The sequence below is a fragment of the Schistocerca piceifrons genome, chromosome 8 (assembly GCF_021461385.2).
Source record: "Schistocerca piceifrons isolate TAMUIC-IGC-003096 chromosome 8, iqSchPice1.1, whole genome shotgun sequence".
NCBI classification, from domain to species: domain Eukaryota; kingdom Metazoa; phylum Arthropoda; class Insecta; order Orthoptera; family Acrididae; genus Schistocerca; species Schistocerca piceifrons.
This window is the reverse complement of record NC_060145.1, coordinates 98,500,533-98,524,900: the sequence shown is the minus strand read 5'-3', so window position 1 is coordinate 98,524,900 and position 24,368 is coordinate 98,500,533. Positions and strand designations below refer to the sequence as shown.

The 24,368-nt window shown below is 38.0% G+C and overlaps 1 protein-coding gene and 1 pseudogene across 5 annotated transcripts in view; one reads left to right on the top strand and one right to left on the bottom strand.

The window, feature by feature from the left end:
* The window catches only part of LOC124711241 (TBC1 domain family member 4), a 485,094-nt gene extending 468,627 nt beyond the window's left edge, over positions 1 to 16,467 (top strand). For all 5 annotated transcript variants that reach the window (XM_047241206.1, XM_047241201.1, XM_047241203.1 and 2 more), the window contains exons 16-20: positions 2,443 to 2,594; positions 4,751 to 5,003; positions 10,044 to 10,213; positions 10,877 to 11,023; positions 13,738 to 16,467. In XM_047241206.1, the coding sequence (XP_047097162.1) occupies positions 2,443 to 2,594; positions 4,751 to 5,003; positions 10,044 to 10,213; positions 10,877 to 11,023; positions 13,738 to 14,697 (1,682 nt within the window). In that variant the 3' untranslated portion in view covers positions 14,698 to 16,467. The remainder of the gene's footprint in view (positions 1 to 2,442; positions 2,595 to 4,750; positions 5,004 to 10,043; positions 10,214 to 10,876; positions 11,024 to 13,737) is intronic.
* LOC124712721 lies at positions 8,994 to 9,111 on the bottom strand (annotated as a pseudogene).
* Positions 16,468 to 24,368: the final 7,901 nt, after the last annotated feature.

The window sequence follows — 24,368 nt, the reverse complement described above, 5'->3', positions numbered from 1 at the left end:
TTCCCATCTCCGGAGTTCTGACGGGTTGGTGTTAATGGAAAGTATCCAGATAACCCGGACGGTGTAACGCTGTGCCAAGATGTGCTGGCCGTGCACCAAGGCATGTTTAGCCACAGGGTGATCCTCATTACCAACAAACACTGTCTGCGTGTGTCCATTCATGCGAATGGACAGTTTGTTGCTGGTCATTCCCACATAGAAAGCTTCACAGTGTAGGCAGGTCAGTTGGTAAATCACGTGGGTGCTTTCACACGTGGCTCTGTCTTTGATCGTGTACACCTTCCGGGTTACAGGACTGGAGTAGGTGGTGGTGGGAGGGTGCATTGGACAGGTTTTACACCGGGGGCAGTTACAAGGGTAGGAGCCATAACCGAGAGGTTCAAGTCCTCCCTCGGACATGGGTGTGTGTATTGTTCTTATCATAAATTAGTTTAAGTAGTGTGTAAGTGGAGGGACTGATGACCTAAGCGGTTTGGTTCCTTAGGAATTCAAACACATTTAAACATTTGTTGCATACACGACAATGATTTGCAAAGAAGAGGTATAGGTGCAGAATGTAGCACCTGTCACCTTTTGTGTACCGTATTTACTCAAATCTAAGCCGCACTCGAATCTAAGCCACACCTGAAAAATGAGACTCGAAATCAAGGAAAAAAAATTTTCACGAATGTAAGCCGCACCTGAAATTTGAGACTCGAAATTCAAGGGGAGAGAAAAGTTTTAGGCAGCACCTCCAAATCGAAACAATGTTGGTCCATTGTAATATGAGGCACAATTTAGGTCGAATGAATGACGATACAGCTACAGTAGTTTGGTTCGAGTCGTACGCTTAGCAGTTAAGCTATACAGGGTAGCCATTGCTATGCGACAGGCACTCCGTCCGTATTTATACGGGTACCCTTCCTTTTTCACGTGCTTCATCTGGTTTGAATTGATTGCTTATTTTTCTTTGATATGATAAGTGCTGTTCTCTTTGTTATAGGTGTTTACGTCACTCTAAGCTAAAAATGTATTACTATACTGTGTCATGCATTGTTTGTTGCTTCTGTGTTTACGGCCTGTCGCCGCTCGTGGCATGGCTTGCTTTTGTGCACGCTACCACCGTTTTTTTTATTATTATTAAAAAAAAAAAAGACAGAGAGAGACAGAGAGAGAGGAATCGTCTCATTAGCAAAACAATGCCAAGAGATTTGTTGTTACTTATACTGCTGCTTTCTTTGATAATGATCAACAAGAACCAAATAACAGAATGCGTATGATTGAAGATGTTCCGAATGAGAGTTTAGCGAAAATTTTTCTCAGTTTGAAAATCTTTGCAGACGCCTCTTTAGTACATTACATTCTGCACAGAAATTAAAGTCATCTTAGATTTAAAAGTCTAGTCAATTGCCGTGCTTCATTTCTGACTGTATCACTATTAGGCACAGGAATAATACGAATATAAACATGACATGATATGTATATTCTTCCGCGTTTGCTGTTGTCTCACTCTAGTTTCGTAGTTTATTAGGCAGACAGGTTTTAAATGAGATAGCAGCAAACATGAAAGAATACATGGTAAAATGTTTATATTCGTATTATTCTTATGGCGAAGAGAATATTGCATGTGATTCACAATTCATAAAAGTTCCTATTGACAACCATCTCTTCTCACAGGTAAGAAAAAATTCAGAACATAGAGTTGGCCATATTGACAAACATCCCATCCCAAACAGTCTTGCCAGTCGGATTTTCGTAGTACATTGAAATGCTGCTAAATTTGAAGATGAACAATACTTAATTTGTATTTACTTCGTTGAATAATGTATGAAAACGCAGTGGTCGAAACTCGGGGCGGAGAAAAAAAGGTCGTCTTCCACTTTTTTTTACTGACGCCAAGGTTTTGGCGCCAGTATTTATCTTTGTGCCTGCAAAGCATGCCTGTGTAGCACTACATATATTCGACGGCAGAAGTTAATTGTGGCGGCACCTACCAACATTTTTCAGAACTTCCGCTTACTTTGCACTCGATTCTAAGCCGCAAGCGATTTTTTGGATTACAAAAACCAGAAAAAAAGTGCGGCTTAGATTTGAGTAAATACAGTATACTTTTAAGTCTGTTGATAAGTGATAGTCTTTTGTATCTTTATGTCATTGTAATTTCATTTTGGAAGTAATTTTGCTTGCATACAACTTACATACATATGCATGTGTTTAATATGTATCTGTTGGGCTTTAGTAACAACTGTAAACTTAGTGTAAAGCTCAGATCTTGGTGAGAATCTGAAAATATCTCATTGAAGTTATGGAAGCAATGAGATTTTTAAAAAAAGGGAAACATAGAATAAAGAAGTCATGAAAATTTTGAGACTAGTATGCAGTTTTCTCGTCCATAAATTGCAAAAGTTTGTTATTATTTATCATTTGTCTTTGCATTCACATAGAGAACTAATTGCATTTCAGGACGAACGTTTCCTAGTCATCCATTCTTCTCAAGGCCTCTAGGACCTGGACAGTTGTCACTCTTTAACCTATTGAAGGCCTATTCTCTCCTTGATCCAGAAGTTGGTTACTGTCAGGGCCTTAGCTTTGTAGCTGGTGTTCTCCTATTGCATGTGAGTATCTCATATAAAAGTTTGTGTGTAAGATGCATTTGCTTTCATAGCACTTAAAGTGTTCCATAATGTTTGTTCAGTAGTTAGTTAATGAAATACTTAGCTCAGTAACTCATCAGATTCATAATCAGAAATTTAGATAATGGGAAAATATTTAAGAATGAGTAGGCTTAACTGATTAAATGAGGGACAAGTCAGCTTCTTGGCAACTGAAGATTATACGGACATAAACAGAAGACGCAATTACTTAACAAAGGTACATAGACATTCGGCTAAAGGGGTTGTATTGGTGAAGAAATTAAAAGACGAGAAAATGAAAATGAGATAATGGAACAAAAAACTACTAAAGAGAGGATGAGAGTTCCAGGCAATTAATAATGGAAAATGGTGAAGTTAACAAAACTATTTGTAAATCGTTTTAAAAGGATGTAAGAAAACAAAACAAAAATTTGGTAATAGAAATAATTGCCAACAACAGGCGTATGAAGAAATCAAAGCAGAGCTTACATTAGGTAACTGTCACTTTCATTGCATTAGATGGCACAGTAAACAGCAATTAAAATTTATCACATTTCCAATGTTTCTTTAATGTTTGTATGGTTTAAGAGAGTAATGTGGATTGGAGAGTGATAATAATCAGCATGAAATTTTGGAAGCAGTGCTAGCCTCTAATGTGCATAAAGCCCTTCAAATTATGAAGAAAGTAAAGCCATCAGGAGAGGATGGTAAGTCAATAGAAATATTTAAATCTAGGGGAAAATATGGTGCAAAAGAAACTTGCAAAATTATTTTCAGAAGGTCTTGTGACAATTTCTTGAAACTGGGGCAGTACTACAATTGTTCTACAAGCAACACATGAAAAGCTACAGATCTGTCAACTTCTTTTCCTTCATTAAAGGGGATTTGCTATAAGTATCATCAACTACATAGAATCTTCATTTGCTTTTAATAAAACAAAGTCCAAGTTGGCTTTATAAGTGGATATAACACAGTGGATCATTTGCAAGTGGTGAATGAAATTTCAGTTCTAAGTAAGGAGTATGAATTACCACTTTGATGGGAATTCACTGAGTCTGAGAAAGAATTTGACCCAATTTCAACAAAATCTCTCATGATAGCTCTTGAGATACATGGCATTGATTCGACCTCCATTAGTTTACTGAAGAATATACGAGTTAACACTGCAGCTTCCCTTACAAGGCATTTGGATAATGGGAGACTCGTAATTGAAAGAACAGCCAGACAAGAACATTCAGTATCACTAAAACTAATCTCAGCAGACCTACAGCAAATCTTCGGTGCCCTAAACAGGAAGAAGGAGGAATTATATCCAAGGAAAATTCAGTCAAGGAAACAGTAAGACAGAACTCTGTCTTTACTTACCTTCTGGAGGTGAAGTGTTTAGTACTGCCAGGAGGCACGTTTAACAGTAAAAGTGATGATACAGTCATAGCTTTTGGAACAGTTAATTCCTTCCTTGAGTAGGGAGGGAGGGATAGGCTCAGAAGATCAAAAAAGAAGGGCAGGTCACTGAGACCCCAGGAATCCTGCTATAGTGAGAGGACAAGATAAAGGCAGAGGTGAAAGGGACTTCCGGCATCTCAGTGACCTGCCCTTCCTTTTTAATCTTTCCAACCTATCCATCCCTCCTTCATGAGGAAGAAACTAACAGTTCTGAAAGCTAGGATTATGTCACCACTTCTACTTTTATTTGTATCTTGTCGACAGTATTGGCAAGCAGAAAGCAAGAATTGCATGTTAATGGAATATTACAAATGAATTGGGTCACTATAGAATTCCACAGAAAGTGTGATGACTGAACAGGACTTAAGTTCTCAGTGGCCTGATCTCTGTAAGATGGAAAATTTTTATTTTCTGTTATGTCATTCTTCACACTTAATAGTGCTGAAACAGTAAGACTACATTCTTCAGAGTAAGTACTTACTTTACAATAATGCACCATGCTAACCGGGTTAAACACAGTCATACAATGAATTCCATTATGGCAAGTAGCACAAACAATTGTAGAACTGGTGCAAAGTGGAAACTTGCATCTAAACTCTAATTATTTTTATACAGCATGATTCTGTTTCTTTTCGTAACTGTTGCCTTAAGAATATCACTAGCAAATACATTTGTCTTTTCCTCTGTTGCAGATGTCAGAAGAGTGTGCTTTCTTGATGTTGCGACACTTGATGCTCCAGCGTGGCATGCGTCGCCAGTATGTTCCCGACATGGGTGCTCTGCAAGTGCAACTCTATCAGATATCACGCCTTCTGCGTGACACATTACCTGATCTGTATGCACATTTTGACACACACGATATAGCACCAACACTCTATGCGGCGCCGTGGGTCCTAACATTGTTTGCTTCGCAGTTTCCTCTGGGCTTTGTGGTCAGAATCTTTGGTAAGCAAGTAGCTTCAGAACTGAAATATGTCTGACTACCTTTATAAAAAATAGGAACAAGGCTGATTAGATGTAAGAGGAAGGCCTCGTGGCCATAATCTCGCCAGGAGAGGTCTATGTATACAAAAATGATAGTGATGTGGAAAGGCGATAGATTCATGCTCACCACATAGAGAAGACTTTGAGTCGCAGACAGGCACAATGAAAAAGACTGCCAAATTTAAGCTTTCAGAAAAAGTCCTTCTAACAAAGTGGAAAACAGACACGTACTCAAACAAGCACTACTCATACACACACACATGGCCATTGTGACTGTGTCTGATACGAATGAGAAAGTCCAGCCTGGACTTCCCATTGAAAGCAGTAGACATTAATGACATGTGAGCATAATTGTACAGTGCTTGGAAAAAATTCAACCAAGACTTGCTAGGTGTATGACTGATTATCTGAAAAAAATGCTATGGGGTTAGGACATCCCTTAGCTTTCTTAGGGTTAGGGGGAGGCATAGGGGATGAAACAGGTTGGCATGTAGGCGTAATCCTAGAACACATGGAGGAATTTCAACCAACTTGGAATTAATATGACTTAATATCTAGGAAAAAAAATACTAGTGTGATGGAAGGGGGCTGGGACATCCGTAGCACTGCTAGGAGTGGATAGGAGGAGGAGTGGGGGCAGGGGATCGTGACAAGTACAAATAATTGAAAATAACTATTATTAGTGTCAAAGCCATAGTTTTTGGTGTCACTAAGCTGAATGGCGGCAGTTGCAACATAATTTCATCCTTAGGGGTTGGTAAGTGTGGATGTGGGAAGTATGTTACATGTCAAGTATAAGTGTGGAATGCGTGAAACAAGTTCAACAAAACTTGATACACACATGTATCACTTACCTCCTGCAAAAACTCTGGTAGTAAGATATGGCTAGCATCCTTAGGCATGGGACTGGGGATGGGGAAGGAAAGGTGGTGATACCGAAAATGATTGTTATTAGCATTGTATCCAAATGGTTTTCAAGTCATTAGCTGACTGATGACATTTCAGCCTTACTGGTTGGATAGAGTTGTGAACAGGGTGAGATAAGATTAGATACTCCATTTGTTCTCTATCTCAGAAGGTGAATTGCTAGCAGCCAAAGCCAAAGATTCAGGTTGTATACATGGCACAGCGTACAGATTTAATATCTGTAAGTATGAGATGAAAGAGCAAATTTACATATTCAATAACTGATGCTACACACTATGTGGGAACTTGGCAAGGGGATTCCCCAGATCTGATCAGCAGCAGACGGGAGACTTTGTGCTGTAGAGATTTACAGATGTTTGTTGCCAACTGTGCAGCATACCATTATCTGATGTTGACTGCGTTGTTGTCTGCTTTGTCGCTAAGCTGTGCTGTCACTGTCTGTGTTTTGTTGCACTATTTTCATTGTGATGTTTTCGGAAATGAGTGATGGTGTGGTGGGTGGCCCATCAAAGGGGTTACCTTCTGCTCCAGTTTGGAAAAGAAAGCCAGTTATTAGAATCTCGTGAAAGCTCAAAACACAAGTTTGTGGTGCCTGCACTGTGCTACGTACTTACAATATGTGGAGGCAGAGCTTGTTATCTGCCACACACCACCTCTCCCTCTCTTCCTGAAGTAAATAATACCCGCTTTCCCTGCACCCCCCCCCCGACCCCCCCCCCCTCAACACACACCCCTCCCCCCTCAACACCCCCCCCCTTCCCTTGCCAGCAAGATGCCAATGCCAAGCTATAGTTTGGAAGTAGTACTATATTTCTTCTTTTTTTTACCTAAATGTCTATGCTGGAATAAATTAGACTTACTGACAGCTATTTAACATAATAGAGGTAGTTAATGACCTGCATATGAGTGAAATGGTGATGTTGGTTGGACAAATTGATGAGTACACACTGGCAACCTGACATCTAATGAGCTGATTACTTGCTAGCGTGAATGGTGCTCTGAGCAGCTCAAGAGTAGCTTGTTAGCTGCTCAATGCAAACTGCCCCCTGGCAGACACAGAGATGCTTAGGCTCGGTATGGTAGCCACTAGCTTGCAGGCCTACATGCACTCACAGATCTAGTGTGATCCAGGGTGGCACAGTACTGGATGGAAGAAGAAAATGTCACTACACAAACAATGAGAAGCATTCTAGCTGACAAGTCCTTCTTCCCGTGAGGACTCTGAATTGGAATTAAAAATTGTACATCATTACATTAGTTTCAGTATCTTGGTAGGTAAAAAATTACAAACATTAACCACAGAGTAAAGTACTTAGCCCTTTGCAGACTATCATGTGGCAAAAAAAGTTTCAGTGCTCTGTGGTAAAACAGCTAAGTGGAACACTCTGTACATTATAGTCCCATACATGCTCCGCTCAACAAAAGTAAGACATCAAACAGTGGAAAGTCCAGTTTGGAATACCAACAATATTATGAAAATGATAGACCGGTACCCACTGTAAAGACATGTTCAGTTGCAGACAGACACAATGAAAAGGCTGTACACATTGAGTTTTGGTCACAGCCCTTTTCAGAAAAGAAAACACACACACATTCAAACAAGCAAGCACATCTCATGCACACCTCATGCACACATCACTGTTATTTCTGGCCGCTGCCAGTGGCGTTCTGGTCAGAGCAGCCAGAGATAGCGATCATGTGCAAGAGGTGTGCTTGTTTGTGTGAATGTGTGTGTGTTTTCTTTTCTGAAGAAGGTTTTGGCTGAAAGCTCAACATGTAACAATCTTTTTGTTGTACTTGTCTGCAACTGAGTGTGTCATATTTTTCATGTGTAGCTATCTATGCTTTTCAGAATAAACCATCACACAAAAATTTAAACAGTAGTGTAAGCATAAGATAATAATTTTAAACTAACCTGTTTTGTGCCAAAACTTTTGGCTGATAATGCTTTTCCTGCTCTGAAAAGCTTCTTGCTCTTTTTGTGCAGTAAATGTTCGGAATCAGAGGGCAACATCCTTGCAAAGTTATTGTGTTGCTTGACAACACTTGAGGGGTGTCATCCTGACATCAATACTCTATCAATTTGCTGTTTATTAGAGCCTCATAAGCTACAAATGTCATTTTTCATCCTTCTTTTCCCCCCAAAATTTGACATCATCACTCCACCACTCATCATCATCATAGCCAAATAGTTTTCCTGTTTTTCAGAAGTTCTTACACTCTATGTGGCCCACAAAATGCTCAGACTTGTATCACAATGACAGTTTTTTTCCCAAATGATTTTGAGTCACCCTGTTCATGAGTTGGTATGTTCCTTAACATTGCTTAAGAATAAATATTTGTATTTTTAATGAGTCAGATGCTCTTCTTATAACAAAGAATTTTCAGTCTTGTCAGTCATTGTTTCATAGTTAAATGTGTGACATTATTGGAAGCAAATCATTGTTCTAGCAATTTCCAAAAGAACCTTTCTTATGCTTTTACTAAACACCAAAAAGATACAAATCTTATTGGTTCATCTAAAATTTGTAATTTCGTGTCTTCTGTGAATAGTCAATTGTGGCACATAACTACTCGGATCTGGTGGTATGGAAAACTGCTACTGGACTCATATTTTCTTCTGCTCAAGTGTGTGGTTGGTTTGTTACCTGAGGCTGTAGCACAGCTTTGCCATATCTGTTACTCCTGAAATAACATTAACCCCAGCAACTAGGGACTGACTATAGCTGACATTTTCAAGCAATGTCTTAGAATTCCTTTGCAGGTTACATGAAGTCCCGGTTAATCGTATTCAAGATACTAAAACTAAACTAAACTCCGTCCGAACAAGCCTTTGAAGGCCCAACTATACCAACTGGCCGCCATGTCATACTCAGCCCACAGGCATCACTGGATGCGGATATGGAGGGGCATGTGGTCAACACACCGCTCTCCCAGCCGTATGTCAGTTTACAAGACCAGAGCCGCTACTTCTCAATCAAGTAGCTCCTCAGTTTGCCTCACAGTGGCTGAGTGCACCTCGCTTGCCAACAGCGCTTGGCAGACCGGATGGTCACCCATCCAAGTGCTAGCCCAGCCCAACAGCACTTCACTTCGGTGATCTGACGGGAACCGGTGTTACCATTGCGGCAAGGCCATTAGCATTTATTCGAGATACAGTGTATTTTATAAGGGAACCATACAGAGCGGTCCTCCCTGAATGTCTTCATATAGGATCTGAACATCCAGCACCTGGACACCAGTTTCCTAAAGTAGTACAATGCATTTCTCAAAATAACTTAAAAATTGGCCTTCGAAGATGAAAAGATTTCTAAATGCTGTTAAGTACCAAACATTTGTAGGTTAGCGAATTTGTTGGTAGCTCAGTGAATAGTGTAATTGGGTTATAATCGTAAGGTCACTGATCTGAATCTCACTATCATGGTATGATTTTTATTTTTTTTATTCTTTATTTATTAACAAACAAAAATGTTAATTATCAAATAAGGAACAATAGTTTTTAATAGAAACATCTTTTTTAATTTTGATTGTTGGTCATCTGAAAATAAATTAAAATTATACTGATATGTGAAATGCCCTTTCATTAACCGAAAAAAAATTTATTTACATCAAGTATTTGCTTTTTCTATTTAATGTTTTCTGCTTCTGTACAAATTTTTAATATACAGCAATAAAAAAATAAAAGATTTTATTATGATTCCATATTTGTTAATTAACATTTCCATTTCTTAATAAATATGGAATTTTACAAAAGCATGCTACTTGTGAGATTTGACTCACAAACATTCTGATTACAGTCCAGTTAAACTACACACTGAGCTACCAATGAATTTGTTGACAGTCTACATATGCTTTATACTTAAAAGCACTGGAAAATCTCCTAATCTTCAAGGGCAGTTTCTTAAGGTTCTTTTGAGAACTGAGTTATGCTATTTTAGGAAATTGACCTCCGAGCATTGACCAAATGTTATAAGTATGAAGAAAATCAAAAAGGGCAGAGCAGTGCATGAGATCCATGTGTAAGATAAGGTTGTTTATTCTGACAGCTGCTACTTACAGTGTTTCTTTTTGCAGATTTGCTGTTCTTTGAAAGCACAGATGTTGTGGTTCGTGTTGCTGTTGCTCTCTTAAATGAACACAGGGAAGGCCTATTAGCTTGTGATAATTTTGAAGAAATAATGGACTACCTAAAAGGAAAGGTGCCTTCTATTGACAAAGGTACTCTTGATCGCATCATGAAGCAGGTGAGATTTCTTGCAGTTTCTAAATCAGTATCTCCTTATATCAAATTTATGTAGCATATTAGGTTCATATCTGTATTGTGGCACGTATTTTCTGCACCACCTCAGTATAGTGGCAGTCACCACAGTCTTAAAATTGGTATAGGTGCTGAAAAAGAAAGACACTCTAATCACAGTGGAAGAAGCGACTGATTATCTTTTTTGTCTACTGCAAACTTTTTAGATGTAATTCACTTTGGGACACCATGAATAGAGATGACAACCACTAACATTGTTGTGTATAATAGTAGTTCAGAAAAATTGTGATCGTGGATTATGTGTTGCTTTGGTATGTTGTCTCAATATTTTTATAAATCATTTTTATAAGATTAAAATGTATGTTTGATTGCTGATATTATGTACTCATAAAACATTCTTTATAGAAATAGTATTATATCACAGATTAAAACTGAACATCAACTTGAATCGAAACTCATTTTTACACCAGACTTGCGTGGTAAAATAGTGTGATGCAAAGTAAACAAAGTAACTTTTACAATTAAGTAGAAAAGTGAAATAAATATATGACCTAAGCAGAGTGTTAACGTGTTATAAGCAACAAATTTACTGTAAATCGATTGTGAGGTACTAGTGTCGCTTATGTGTGATTCTAAATTACTGTTGCAGGTTTTCACAAGTGATGTTTCAAAACAACTTCATGATTATGAGGTAGAGTACCATGTACTGAAGGAGGAGATGGCATCACCTCGTGTAGACATGGAAACTGTACATAGACTTGAGGCGGAAAATAGGAATTTAATAGAACAACTGGAGGCAAGTATCTCATATTTCATCCCGTTTCTCAACATCCCTCAATTGTCATCAGACATGCCAAAATAGTAACCTCTTTTGTACTCTTAGATTCATTTGAATGTTTCTGGGACTATTTCTTCTCATCCTGATATTTGACAGATAAGCTAATTTAGTCATGAGCATAAGCCCAATGAAAAAGTATGTCAAATTGAACCATACTGATGTACAAACTGATCCCTGGCTGTGGTGTGAGATATGTGCCTGCTTTGCCTCATTTGCTGCATTGTCCGCTGCTCACCCCACAGCATTCGCTTAGTGCTTCCAGTGCACTTAATACTTTCCATATTCTCTTCTATTTCTGAGCTTTGGACAGGTACTAGGAGAATTAGGAGGATTAATTTATAATGTTTACATTCATATGTGGAGTTTTATTTTGTAAATATATAAATACATTTGCAGCTATCATAAGCTTATATGCTATTATAATATGAACACAAACCAGATTACTTACTGCCCCTTTTTGGTACAAAAAAAAGAGTTCTATTGAATTCTTTACAATACAACTTCGTCTGAAATACCAACTGTTTGTTTTAAAGCTAAGAATAAAGTTTTTTGTGAGTCCGGCCAATAGCACCAACATAAAAGATGATAAAGTCCACCACAGTAAACAAGACATGAATATCATAACCTGTACTGAAGTAGGGTGCTATAGGCATTTCAAAGTGCAAACTTTCGCTTGATTGTGATCTGCACATTAAAATTTCACAAGGCATGAGTAAGAATTGTATTGCACTAGAAAAATATTGAGAGCAATTTTACCAAGAAAACCTGTTTCTTCATGCTTAGATGAATGTTCTGGGCATTTTCATTGTTCATGTCGATGACTTAACTATTACTGATAATCCTATTTAGGACTATTTCACACATTTAATTCCATTTCTTAAAATTGCACGATTTTTTTCATGCAGTAATCAGATATTTAATTCCTGGTTTATTGCATAATTATGTACTTCATATATGTGTCAGTATAGTTTGGGATAATTTATATAGAAAGCAGAGCAAGCATTTTTCTGGCACATAAAAGAAACAATTGATCACTAAATTAACATTGTTAGCACTCCTGGTATAAGAAACTAGTCACAGAAATGATGACAGTATTACAAAACACTGTCACTCAGGTGACAACTTAATCACATTACATCACATGTCAGAGGAGCAACTACTGAATAACACTGTACACACTCCATCACTTGAGTGGCCAGTGCACTCATTGACATATCCTATCAAAAAGGCTCCCACTAATGCACTACACAGTCTGTCGATCGGGTGACCACTGAAACCACAGCATATCCCGCCGCACAAACAGCAACTGCTGACATTCGATTGGTTGACACATAACAAATCAGCGTGTTCTATCCTGTGTCTGTGTGAGTATGCGTTATACGCAAATCTAGTGAAGTTACAGCAGTTGGGACACATCTGAAGCCTCTGCTCCATAATTCTGCTGGTCTCCATTAAATTGGGCACACAGTGGGATGAAAGTACTGTTGATATAAACTGCACACAAAACTCGCACCCTCTATTGTTGGGATCCAGTTTTATAGTTCAGTGGCGGACAGCACATCCGTCTGCTAGCAGCGCAGTACAGTGGCCAGTGCTGTAAGCTCGCAGCTTGACTAACTGTGCTGACAGTGCCACCTTCCAGCCTGTGCTGTTGGTTAATAACTTGGCTAGGTGGTCATAGTACAGTGGCTGGCTGAACTGTGCAATCGCTTGTTGCTGTCACTACAGTAATAAGGAAGTTACACTTTTGAAAACATCAAGTTCATGTAGTACTTTGCAAAATGTTCCAAAATAATTTTCAGAAAGCTACATGTATTAGATTGATCAGAACCACTTATGCATTATAGAATTGTATTAACTGTATTACAAAAGAAGAGGTACGTTTTGGTAATTATATGAAAAAATAGAGATAAATTCGAATGTGAACAGAGGGATTAATACTGTTGCAAATTTACTGCGCATATATTCATATATGATGACAGGTTAAATAATTTGGAAAGAAAGAATAGATAAAGGGAGCAATTAAAAGGTTACATATTTGCAACATAAGGAGAAGATAGATTGCTACTTAGGGGTAAAGATAACACATTACATTGCATACAGGAACAACTGTGTGCAACTTAATGTGTCATCTTCACAGTAAACAGCAAGCTATCTTTTCCTTATATTGTAACAATATTATGAAAAGGATAGGTGTTACTCACCATATAGCAGAGATGGTGATTCACAGACAGGCACAACCAAAAGATTGTCAGAAAATGAGCTTTCAGCCAACAGGGTGTTCATCAGAGATAGAACAAACACACACACACACAAGCTAGTGGCTCTGAAAGCTTGCCTAATTATAATCTTTCATATCTGTATTCTGCCGCCACTTGGTAAGTAGATTTCTTTATCTATCCAGTTACCTTATTTTGTCAAAAATTGATTCTTTTCATAATATTGTTGCATTCCTCCTGGATTTTCCATTGTTGAACTTTTTGGGGTTTCCATTGTTTGATAAAGCATATTTGTGTATTCTTACCTAAAGAACAAGAAGCAAACGTCGAGCATTAAATATTAATACAATTGCTTGTTTTAATATGTATTTTCTCTTCTCCATTGTTCATACCACAATCATCTAGGTTGTTTTGTAAAAGATACAAATCTTTTATATCAAATTTCTTGTTTAGATTGCTACAAGTGCTACCCACAGACAGCAACAAACCATCAACAAGCTGGAAGCGCAAGTTCGAAGCTTGGAAGTGAGCATTACAACTATGGGAAATTTCATCTCAGAGCTGGTAGACACAAGAAAGGATATAGAAATTCCAGGAGAAGTACGGCGCTTAATTCAGCAAGTCGCAGTTGTAGAGAGACGCAAGTCTACAACACAGAAACCAAAGATTGAAGCGCTTAAAACTCCAGCACCAAGTGTCATTGAGACACCAGCCACAGAAGTTCAGAGGTCGAGTTCTGCTGCCGACGAGCTGAGTTCACAGCATCATGGACATACTCCCTATCCCCTGAAGTCTGCACTTAGTTCCCCAAATCTTTCTGCCCGTCTCACTGGAGTGTCATCACTTTTCAGCAATACTCACAATAATAATAAACAGCAGAAACCGAATGCTGTTGCTACCTCCAGTGGCCCTACAAAGGCTTATTCCCAAACATCAGACACCCGTCACATGGGGCAAAAGATGGCTAAGCCAAATGGTATTGTAAAGACAGAGAGACAAAATGCTCCAGAGACAATTAAAACATTATCTGACACATCTACATTGAAATCTGAATCCCCTCTGGCATCCAAGCCAAAGCCCCTTCGGCCGTCTCAGAGTTCCTATGAGTTGACAACTCCAATTGTGAAGCTTGTTGATGACAGTGGTGACAGTGGAAATGTGACTCCAACATCTCCCTCCACCCAAGTTCATCCGCTTGACAGCTGCCTGGGTGTAAACTTTTCCTTTAGTGGGACAACCAAATTGAAAACAATAAGACCACTCCGTGCAAATCTACAGCGGAATCCAAGTTCAGAGAGCCTAAAAATTAATCCTGGAACAGACGGACTGGACATAGTCAATTTGAGACCGAAGGAACAACAGCCCCTTGTTGTTGGTGTCAATCCACAGAGTAATGGTGTTCTCACGAGGTAACCTGAGCTGTGCTAATGTAATATTGTTTAAATATAATGTAATATTGTTTAAATAGCACTGAAAAATAGTTCATTTATTTGATTTTCAGTTTTAGCTCCAGCTGAAATGTTAGTATCAAATCCCTGAATCTCAGAATACCTAATCTGATGAGTCATGTGGTATTTGCAGTCTGCCCAACAAAATCGGGGCATTTCATATTGGTAGTGTTTGCATAATGTATGTTCACTATTTACTGATTTATTTCAGTATAAAATCAACAGTAAGTGTATTTCAAACTGAAAATGGAATTGAGTGTCTGCTGAGGCAGATAGTTGGTTTATTCAGTGACTCACTAATGCGTTTTTTATTATTTGTTCTATTTCTTGTTTCTGGTGCAAATAGATTATGTCTATAATGTAAATGATGTGTCAAAACACCGACTTGCTAGAAGTATTAACCTATGTCCATTCACTCAAGCTTTAACCTTGAAGTTCACCTGCAGTGTTCCTCCTCTTCCATCTCCTAATGTTACAGAAATCCATCGATCTTCCAAACTGAATGTATTTACCTAATTGTCTTCCTTATCAAAATGTAGCCACATTCCAGAAACATTGATGAAACTGAATGAATATGTGAGTTCTAAGCATCTAAGAGGACAGGCCGCACAAATTATCATAAAATAAATCATATTTTTGCATGTATATGTTCCCCATTATAATTTTGAGAATTTGGGATTTGAAATTCTGTTCAGCTCTAGTTTTCATACAATTGTATTGGCAGTTTTACTTTTCTAACATTTCCTTCCCACCAAGCATATCAATTTCTGCCCTGCAAGATGTGAAAAATGACCAAGGCTAGTAAAAACCATGTGATAAATGTTTTGAATCTTGCCAGTATTGAAACAATACACATCAGTGATGGAATTCAGCTACTGAAACACATGAATTCTCTAAAGTTTAGTAGTAACATCCAGTTTAACATTTTTACTTCTGACACCATGACTGAGAAGTCCTGTGGCTTTTGTGAAACTGGTTTATAGGATTGTATTATGATTTATTTAACATTTTCAGATTCAGAATATTTATTTTTGTAGCCAAAATATTGATATTATAGTGATAGTGAAATGTATGACAGTTTTTTCAGATGCCAGTATTTTTCATGGCTTTAGAAAGGTTATAAAATGCAGGTCAAACCTGAGATGTATTTTTTTCCAATATTTGTATTTCAGACTATATTTTTCATTGTAAAAACTCTTCTTTAGCAAAAACAGTTATCCAGAAGTAACTAAGATATAACTTTAATCTTGTTGTCATTATTTTTTGAAATTTTAAGTGAGAAAAGGAAAGATCTCTGTTACAAATTGTTTCTGACACGTATACAGTATCGTTAGTATGTAAATATTCTATTGTCAAACCTTGTACTTAACAGTTCTGTTAACTGTAAAGTATGTACATGTATATATATTTGTGTGTGTGTGTGTGTGTGTTTGAGACAATGGCTTCAGATGTACAAGACAGTAAGGAAAGTATGAAAATGTGTGTGATGTGGGGAATACTTGGTGTGAGCAAATTCATTTTGCTGTGTGTACTATGGCACCAAATAGTCATTATGTCTTAGTTGAAACTGTGATTCATTACTGTTGTTAGATTGTAAGATATATTAATAGCAGTATTCAGAGAGAATGATGACATGTTGTTGTTTGCGTGTTACCAGTAACTCAGTGTAGTATGTGAAACACATATCTATACTATGTATGATATTTACTTAATAAAATTTTTATTTCAGTTTTCAGGTAGTGCTGTTTCTTTCATTTATTGGCTGATTTTAAGCAGTCATAGTTCACAGAATCCTACAACAGATATTTGATTATTAAATATCATTCAGAATTATGAATAAAGGCCAACAAGATTTCTAAGTAGATTCGTGGCTCTCCTCTGCTGTGGTACAGGATGACAAAATGTCCTTTGCCAATAACCAATACTAAAGCTTTTGTTAGTTACAAAAGCTGTGCAGGGATAGAAAGAAAAAATAGCCACACATAATACCCATTGGTGGCAACAAAAAAGTGTGTATTGGTTACCAAGGGGCATCAGAAATGCTGACACACACACACACACACACACACACACACACACTCTCTCTCTCTCTCTCTCTCTCTCTCTCTCTCTCTCTCTCTCTCTCTCTCTCTCCCCCCCCCCCTCCCTCCCTCCCAGCCCCACCTTTTTTTTGACAGGTTTGGTGTGCCTGCCAAGAATTCCTCTCCTGTGACAACCTCTTCATCTCAGACTAGCACTCGCAACTTATATCCTCAATTACTTGTTGTATTTACTGAAGTATCTATCTTTGTCTTCAGTTTTTATTCTCTACAGCTGCCTCTCTAGTACCAAAGAAATTATTCCCTGCTGTCTTAACGCATGTTCTAACATCTTGTGCTTTCATCTTGTCACTGTCTTCCATATGTTCCTTTCTTTGTTGATTCTGTGAAGAATCTCCTCATTCTTTACTTATTAACCTTCTGTAGCATCACATCTCAAATGCTTCAATCTCTTCTGTTCTGGATGTCCCACAGTCCATGATTCATTACCATACAATGCTGTGCCCCAAAGGTACATTCTCAGAAGTTTCTTCCTCAAATTTGGCCATGTTTCATACTAGTAGACTTCGCTTGGCCAGGAATGCCATTTTTGCCTGTGCTAGTCTGTTTTTTTATCGCCTTACTTCATCTGTCATGGCTTATTTTGCTTCAAAGTTGACAGAATTCCTTTACTGTGTCTACTTCATAATCATCAATTTTGCTAAGTTTCTCATTATTCTCATTTCTGCTATTTCTCATTACTTTCATCTTTCTGTGGTTTACTTTAAGTCCATATTCTTAGTTATTAGACTTTTCATTCCGTTCAGCAGATACTGTAATTCTTCTTCACTTCCAATGAGGATACCAATGTCATTAGTGAATCTTATCATTGGTATCCTTTCACCCTGAATTTTAATACCACTCCTGAACCTTTCTTTTATTTCTATCATTGTTCCTTCGACATAGGTAGGAATGAAAGACTGCATTCCTGTCATACACTCTTTTTAAAAAAAAATCCGAGCACTTCATTCTTGGTCATCCAATCTTATTATTCCATCTTGGTGCTTGGAAGTATTGTACATTACCCATCTTTTGCTATAGCTTACTCCTATTTTTCTCAGAATGTCAAACATCTTGTACCATTCTACAATGCCAAATGCTTTTTCCAGATCGACACGTCCTATGAATATGTCTTGATTCTTCTTCAGTCTTGCTTCTGTAATCAAATGCAACATCAGGACTGCCTCTCTGCTGCCTTTACCTTTCCTGAAGCCAAACTGATTGTCATCTAACAGATCCTCAATTTTCATTCCCATTCTTCTGTATATTATTCTTGTCAGCAACTTAGATGGACGAGCCATTAAGCTGATCATATGGTAGTTCTCACACTTATCAGCTCTTGCTGTCTTTGGAGTGTGTCAATAATGTTTTCCAGAAAGTCTGATAGTATGTTGCCAGTCTTATAGAGTCTACACACCTACTTGAATAGTTGTTTGATTGCCTCTCACCCACAATGATTTTAGAAGTTCTGATCGAATATTATCTATCCCTTCTGCCTTATTTGATCTTAGGTCTTCCAAAGAGCTTTTAAATTCTGACTCTAATACTGGATCCCCTATCTCTTCCACATAGACTCCAGTTTCCTCTTCTCCTAAGTCATCAGACAATTCCTCCCTCTCATAGATGCCTTCAAAGTACTCGTTCCACTTATCCACTCTGAAATATGGTCACTACTTTTTATTTACTTAAATTTGACATATTTCGTGACATCACCTTTTCCGTAAAATGTTTACAAGGCGATATTTGTCTTGGCTTCAGTTGTCTAGTGGAAGTATGATTCCACAATGCAGTTTTGTCGGTTGCAGAAATGACCTGGTTCAATGTGTTCACCTCATTTTTGGTGCTTCAAATACCATTTTTTCGAATGTGGTTTCTTCTTAAAGTTTATATAAAAAAAATAGTAACATAATTCTTTTTTTTTTTTTTTTTCACTTCCAAATTATTTATAACGGCGACCTGCACATTGTTCTACCGTCAACACCATGGACACCAAGAGTTCACTGCCGACTGAGTACAGTCAAAGACGACTCCAGCGTCAAAGACATTTTACACAACACACAAGCTTCCACTGGTAATCAGTCTCTTTGATATTCTTCGTCACAATTACTAATAGTAATCAATATGCTTTCACTCTCAAAAATATAAGTAAATTAACATATAATAAGGCAAATTATAATAAAAAATTCTGACAAAAAATATAAGAAAACATTTACAATTTGGTATCGACAAATCCGGTAAAAAATAACACATCTCCCAGATCCATTGCAACTCTCTCCTCTGTATTTAACATTGGAATTTCTATTGCTCTTGTAATGTTACCTTTCTTGTTTTTAATTGCACTAAAGATTGTCTTGACTTTTCTATATGCTGGGCTAGTCCTTCCAGCAGTCATTTCTTTTTCTAATTCTTCACAGTTTTCCTGCAGTCATTTCACCTTGGCTTCCCTGCACTTTCTATTTATTTTATTTCTCAGCAATTTATATGGCTGTATTTCTGTCTTTACATGAAGATTTTTGTACTTCCTTCTATCACTGATCAGTTGAAGCATATTTTCTGTGACCCAAGGTTTCTTCATAGCTACTTTCCTTGTATGTATATTTCTCTGGCCAGCATCTCTGATAGCCTGTTTTAGAGATGTCCACTTGGCTTCAACTGAACTAGCTACTCTGGTATTCCTTATCACTCTATCCACATCCTTAGTGAACTTGAAACTTGTCTCATCATCCCTCAGTATGTCAGTACATCACTTCCATGTTGAGTCTTCCAGATGATTCTCTTAAACTTTAGCCAGATTTTCATCATTACTAAATTGTTATCTGAGTCTATATCTGATCCTGAGTACACTTTATAATCCAGTACCTGAATTTGGAATCTCTGTCTGATCGTGATGTACTCTAGCTGTAATCATACAATGTCTCTGGGCCTTTTTCACATATACCTCCATTTTTGTTCTTAAATAGAGCATCCACTATTACTAGATGAAATTTATTAGAACTCAATTATTCTTTCTCATCACCGAGCAAGGTGGCGCAGTGGCTAGCACACTGGACTCGCATTCGGGAGGACGGCGGTTCAATCCCGCGTCTGGCCATCCTGATTTAGGTTTTCCGTGATTTCCCTAAATTGCTCCAGGCAAATACTGGGATGGTTCCTTTGAAAGGGCACGACCGACTTCCTTCCCTAATCCGATGAGACTGATGACCTCGCTGTTTGGTCTCTTCCCCCAAACAACCCAACCCAACCCTCCTTCCTCACTCCTGCTACCAAGCCCCCATTCTCCTGTAACCCTTTCTTCTACTCCTTTCCCTACTAACACATTCCAAACCCCCATGATTATCAGATTTTCATCTCCCTTTATGTGCTGAATTACCTGTTCAATATCCTCATATAATGGGTGTATCGAAAAGGACTTTCCAACTTTGAAAACTCATATTGATTTATTCATTTGATTTATAGACATGGCTTTGGTGTCATTTTACAGCAGCATTCATTTTTTTTTTTTCCCCTATACCTAAACAGGCTGCATGTGATGTCTATTGGTTATGTGGCACACATCCCATCTGAAGTCGATTTCGTGCTAAACTTCCTGCAGCAGGTCAGATGTGAACTCTTCAATATCTCTTAGCTCTGGTAGAGAAGCTAGTAAGGGTGGAAGAAACACAGTATCCTTGATGAATCCCCAAAAGAAAAGGTTAGGGGGTGTCAGGGCCAGTGAACATGGTGGCATGCAATTGGCATACCACTAACATAGAAAAAAGAGTGTTAGGAAATGCCAGACATGGAAAAGTTATTTGGTAGTGCACCATGTTGCATAATATGTATGGTGCACTTTTGGTCATCATCAATCAAGCGGATTAAAAAGTTTGCCATAGTGCACTATTCTGTTAAGTTCTCTCTTAAATAGAGAAAGGTCCATAAACTTTGCTCCTGCTCAGTGCACAAAACACATTTTGGCTATAGTGTTCATGTTCCAAAGTTCTTATGAGCGATCCTATCAGTGTCTTTTAGTTCCTGCACAATTGTAAACTTGTAGGATTGAGATGCGACTGTTTTCTTAACACATGCCAGTTATATGTGGGATACCCAGCTCTTGAGAAGCATGCCGGGTTGATATTGTAGGACTCTTCACAAAGCTTTGTCTCAAATGCTTTACAATGTTGTCAAGTGCACAGGGATGACTGGAGAATTTGCTATGTCATGTCCAATATCTAGAGGCACCTGTTTGTGGTGAAAATTTTTGCCAGATTTCGTCATTTTTAAAAAGTTATTTCGGTATATTTTTCGCTAGTTTTTTTTCCATTTCGTCAATTTCGTTAAATTTTATTTCCACTTTTCAGCAGTAAAAGGTACAGGAAATACATTTATGGCACATTTGCAGTGAAAAATCTTTTATTTTACATAAATTGAAAAAGCATAAAAACTATAAATCATGAAAGTTTGGAAAACATTTATCCTGTCCTAGTCTATGTACACAACACACAAGTCAGTCCGAGAAAGACAAGGATACCATGACTTTCATATTACTGGGAGTCAGAGCTGTTCTCCTGTCAGACATTATGTTGCAGTATCTAGAAAATGATATCTCACTATCAACATTACTGACTGGGATCCACAAAGCCTCCGCAACAGCTTTACACAAATCTGGTATGTATTTGTTCATCCATTCTCTCAGCTTCGGATAATCAACTTTTTCCATCGGAATGTTAGCCTCAATGAAAGCTCGAGTAGTCGATAAAATGAATTAATCTTTATCATTTTTCGCTCGTTTTGCCCCTGCAGTGACTTCCGTGAGCGTAGCTTATCTTTTTATACCAGTAGTTGTTAGCGCCTTCTCCTTGTTCTTCTTATGGGAAGAACTGTTATTAATGTGTTTCAGGCACATGTCCTTCCTCTGCCACTCAATATGCACATTGCAGTATTTGCACATAAGTATCTTCCTAGCCGGCCGTTGTGGCCGTGCGGTTCTAGGCGCTTCAGTCTGGAACCGCGCGACTGCTATGGTCGCAGGTTCGAATCCTGCCTCGGGCATGGATGTGTGTGATGTCCTTAGGTTAGTTAGGTTTAAGTAGTTCTAAGTTCTAGGGGACTGATGACCTCAGATGTTAAGTCCAATAGTGCTCAGAGACAGCCAGTACCTTCCTACTTTTGTCGAAAACATAAAATCCTTCGGACGAAAATTCCTTTTCTCGGACGAAAACTGTCACTACCATATTAATCATCTGTAGCATGACAACACAACACAAAATACCACACTCAATGCACCAGCGATCCACAACATTTTCCAACACGCAATACTGAATACACCGCCAGAACATTGTAGAATGTCTTTGGAGTACTCTATATATTATACATATCGAAATGGTGTACAATCGATATCCAGACTGTATTACCATAACTCCAATCGAATTTCCGCAGTTAAGTTCAAATGACGAGATTTTGCAAAGTTTTGTCAATTATTTCGCGATTTGGCTTAAAAGTAAATAGTTTCGCGTTTTCAGCAAAATGTGTAAAATTTCGTGAAAATTTCACTATTTCGCACTTTGCGAAAAACAGGTGCCTCTACCAATATCCAATTTCAATAAAACACTAATGCCACTCATAAATAGTTGGCTTACGCAGAGGATCTTTACCATACTCTGTACAAAAATTAAGTTTCACACTTGGTGTTGACTTCGACTCTTCAAACCAAAACACATGGCAAGCACACTCGGGACTGATAAAAGCAGCCATCTTCGCTGCAACTGCCACTAGCACTTGTACCAGCATACCACATGATTCAAAACTTGCTCAGTTTTCCTTCAAAATGACACCAAGACTAAGTCTGTAGGTCATAAGAATAAGTTTGAAAAAATTTCAAAGTTGTAAAGTCCTTTGTGGAACACTCTGTACTTCCTCTATCACTTCATCTCCTGCTTGTGACTGCAGCATGTATATCGGAACTATTGTTGTCAGCATTGAGTTGCTGTCAGTTCTGATAAGAATAAACCTGTCACCAAAGTGTTCGTAACAACTCACTCTCTGCCCTACCTACCTATTCATAATGAATCCTATTATACCATTTTCAGCTGCCGTCAACATTATCCTATATTCCTCGGACCAGAAATCCATGACTTTTTTCCGTTTTGCTCCACTGACTCCCACTACATATAGATTGAGTCTCTACATTTTCCTTTCCAGATTTCCTAGCTGCCCTATCATGTTCCAGCTTCTGACATTCCACTTCCCGACTCGTAGAATGTTACCCTATTATTCATTATTGCATTGCATCTTTTTCTCATAAATACCTCCCTTCTGGCATTCCCCTGCTGGAGATCCAAATGGGGGACTAGTCCAGAATCTTAGCAGAATGAGGGCAACTTCTTATACCGGAAGTCTTCGGCCACCATTTTTGATAATTTTTATTCAAAATTTAAGAAATGGTTAGGTCCTAACCCAAGATCTTGGATACTGATTATTAGTCAAGACACTACCCCCCATATGCCATATTATTAGTAAGAAAAGGTAAACAAATGGATATTGTTAGTTGTATGGGTAGAATACAAAGGACAAATGTCAAAATACAAGGCAAGTTCTCAACAATCTTCAGACTATTTCTTATGTATACAGCCATGCATATGCCATATGGTCTGTAACACATGAACTGTCTTTTTACAGTTAAAAGTTCCTTAATTCATGAGATATAGACCCTTAATTAGATCTCAGTATTTAATCTCAAACACTGTCTTTCATAATCATAAATGTGATACTTACCTGGCAGATCACAAACGGAAGATTTCATTCACATTCCTTAATAATACTAGTTTTGGGTATAGGTATGTAACTTAGTAAATGAGGCAGAGCAAGCAGTCAAATGTAGTTGATTGATGAGTAACACACACACACACACACACACACACACACGCGCGCGACTGCAGCAAAACTGACATATGATAGTCCCAAACCTAGTGTGACTTTTTGACCTATTGCATGTGTGTTTGTACTAGATACCCACCAATCAATGTCTCCATTCTGAAATATTGTGCTATGGTGGGATAGAATTTGTTATAACATGGGAGGAGGCAAAAAGGTAAAATGCTATTGTAACCAAAGCAGAGCAATATTTATTTTATTGGCTACTCGTGACTTTCAGTATACAACGAGCAATAATTTTATTCAATTTCAGTTATGATTTGATAAACATATAGTTTATCATTAATTAGCTTAATGACATGCAGGGGTAAGCCAATTCTGCCTTGCATTTTGTTATTACATCTTGTTGATTACTTTTATACACATCACCCGTGTAAGTGCCTCTATTGTAAAAAGTCTGCAGCTCGTGGTCTCACAGTCGCGTTCTCGATTCCCGAGCAAGGGGTCCTGGTTTCGATTCCCAGTGGGGTCAGGGATTTTCACCTGTCTTGAGATGACTGGTTGTTTCTGTTGTCCTCATCATTTCATCATCATTCATGAAATTGGTGAGATTGGACTGAGCAAAGGTTGGGGATGTGTATGGATGCTGATAACCGTGAGCAGCCCACAATCCAATCCATCATCATCAATTGTAAAAGACACTTATAAT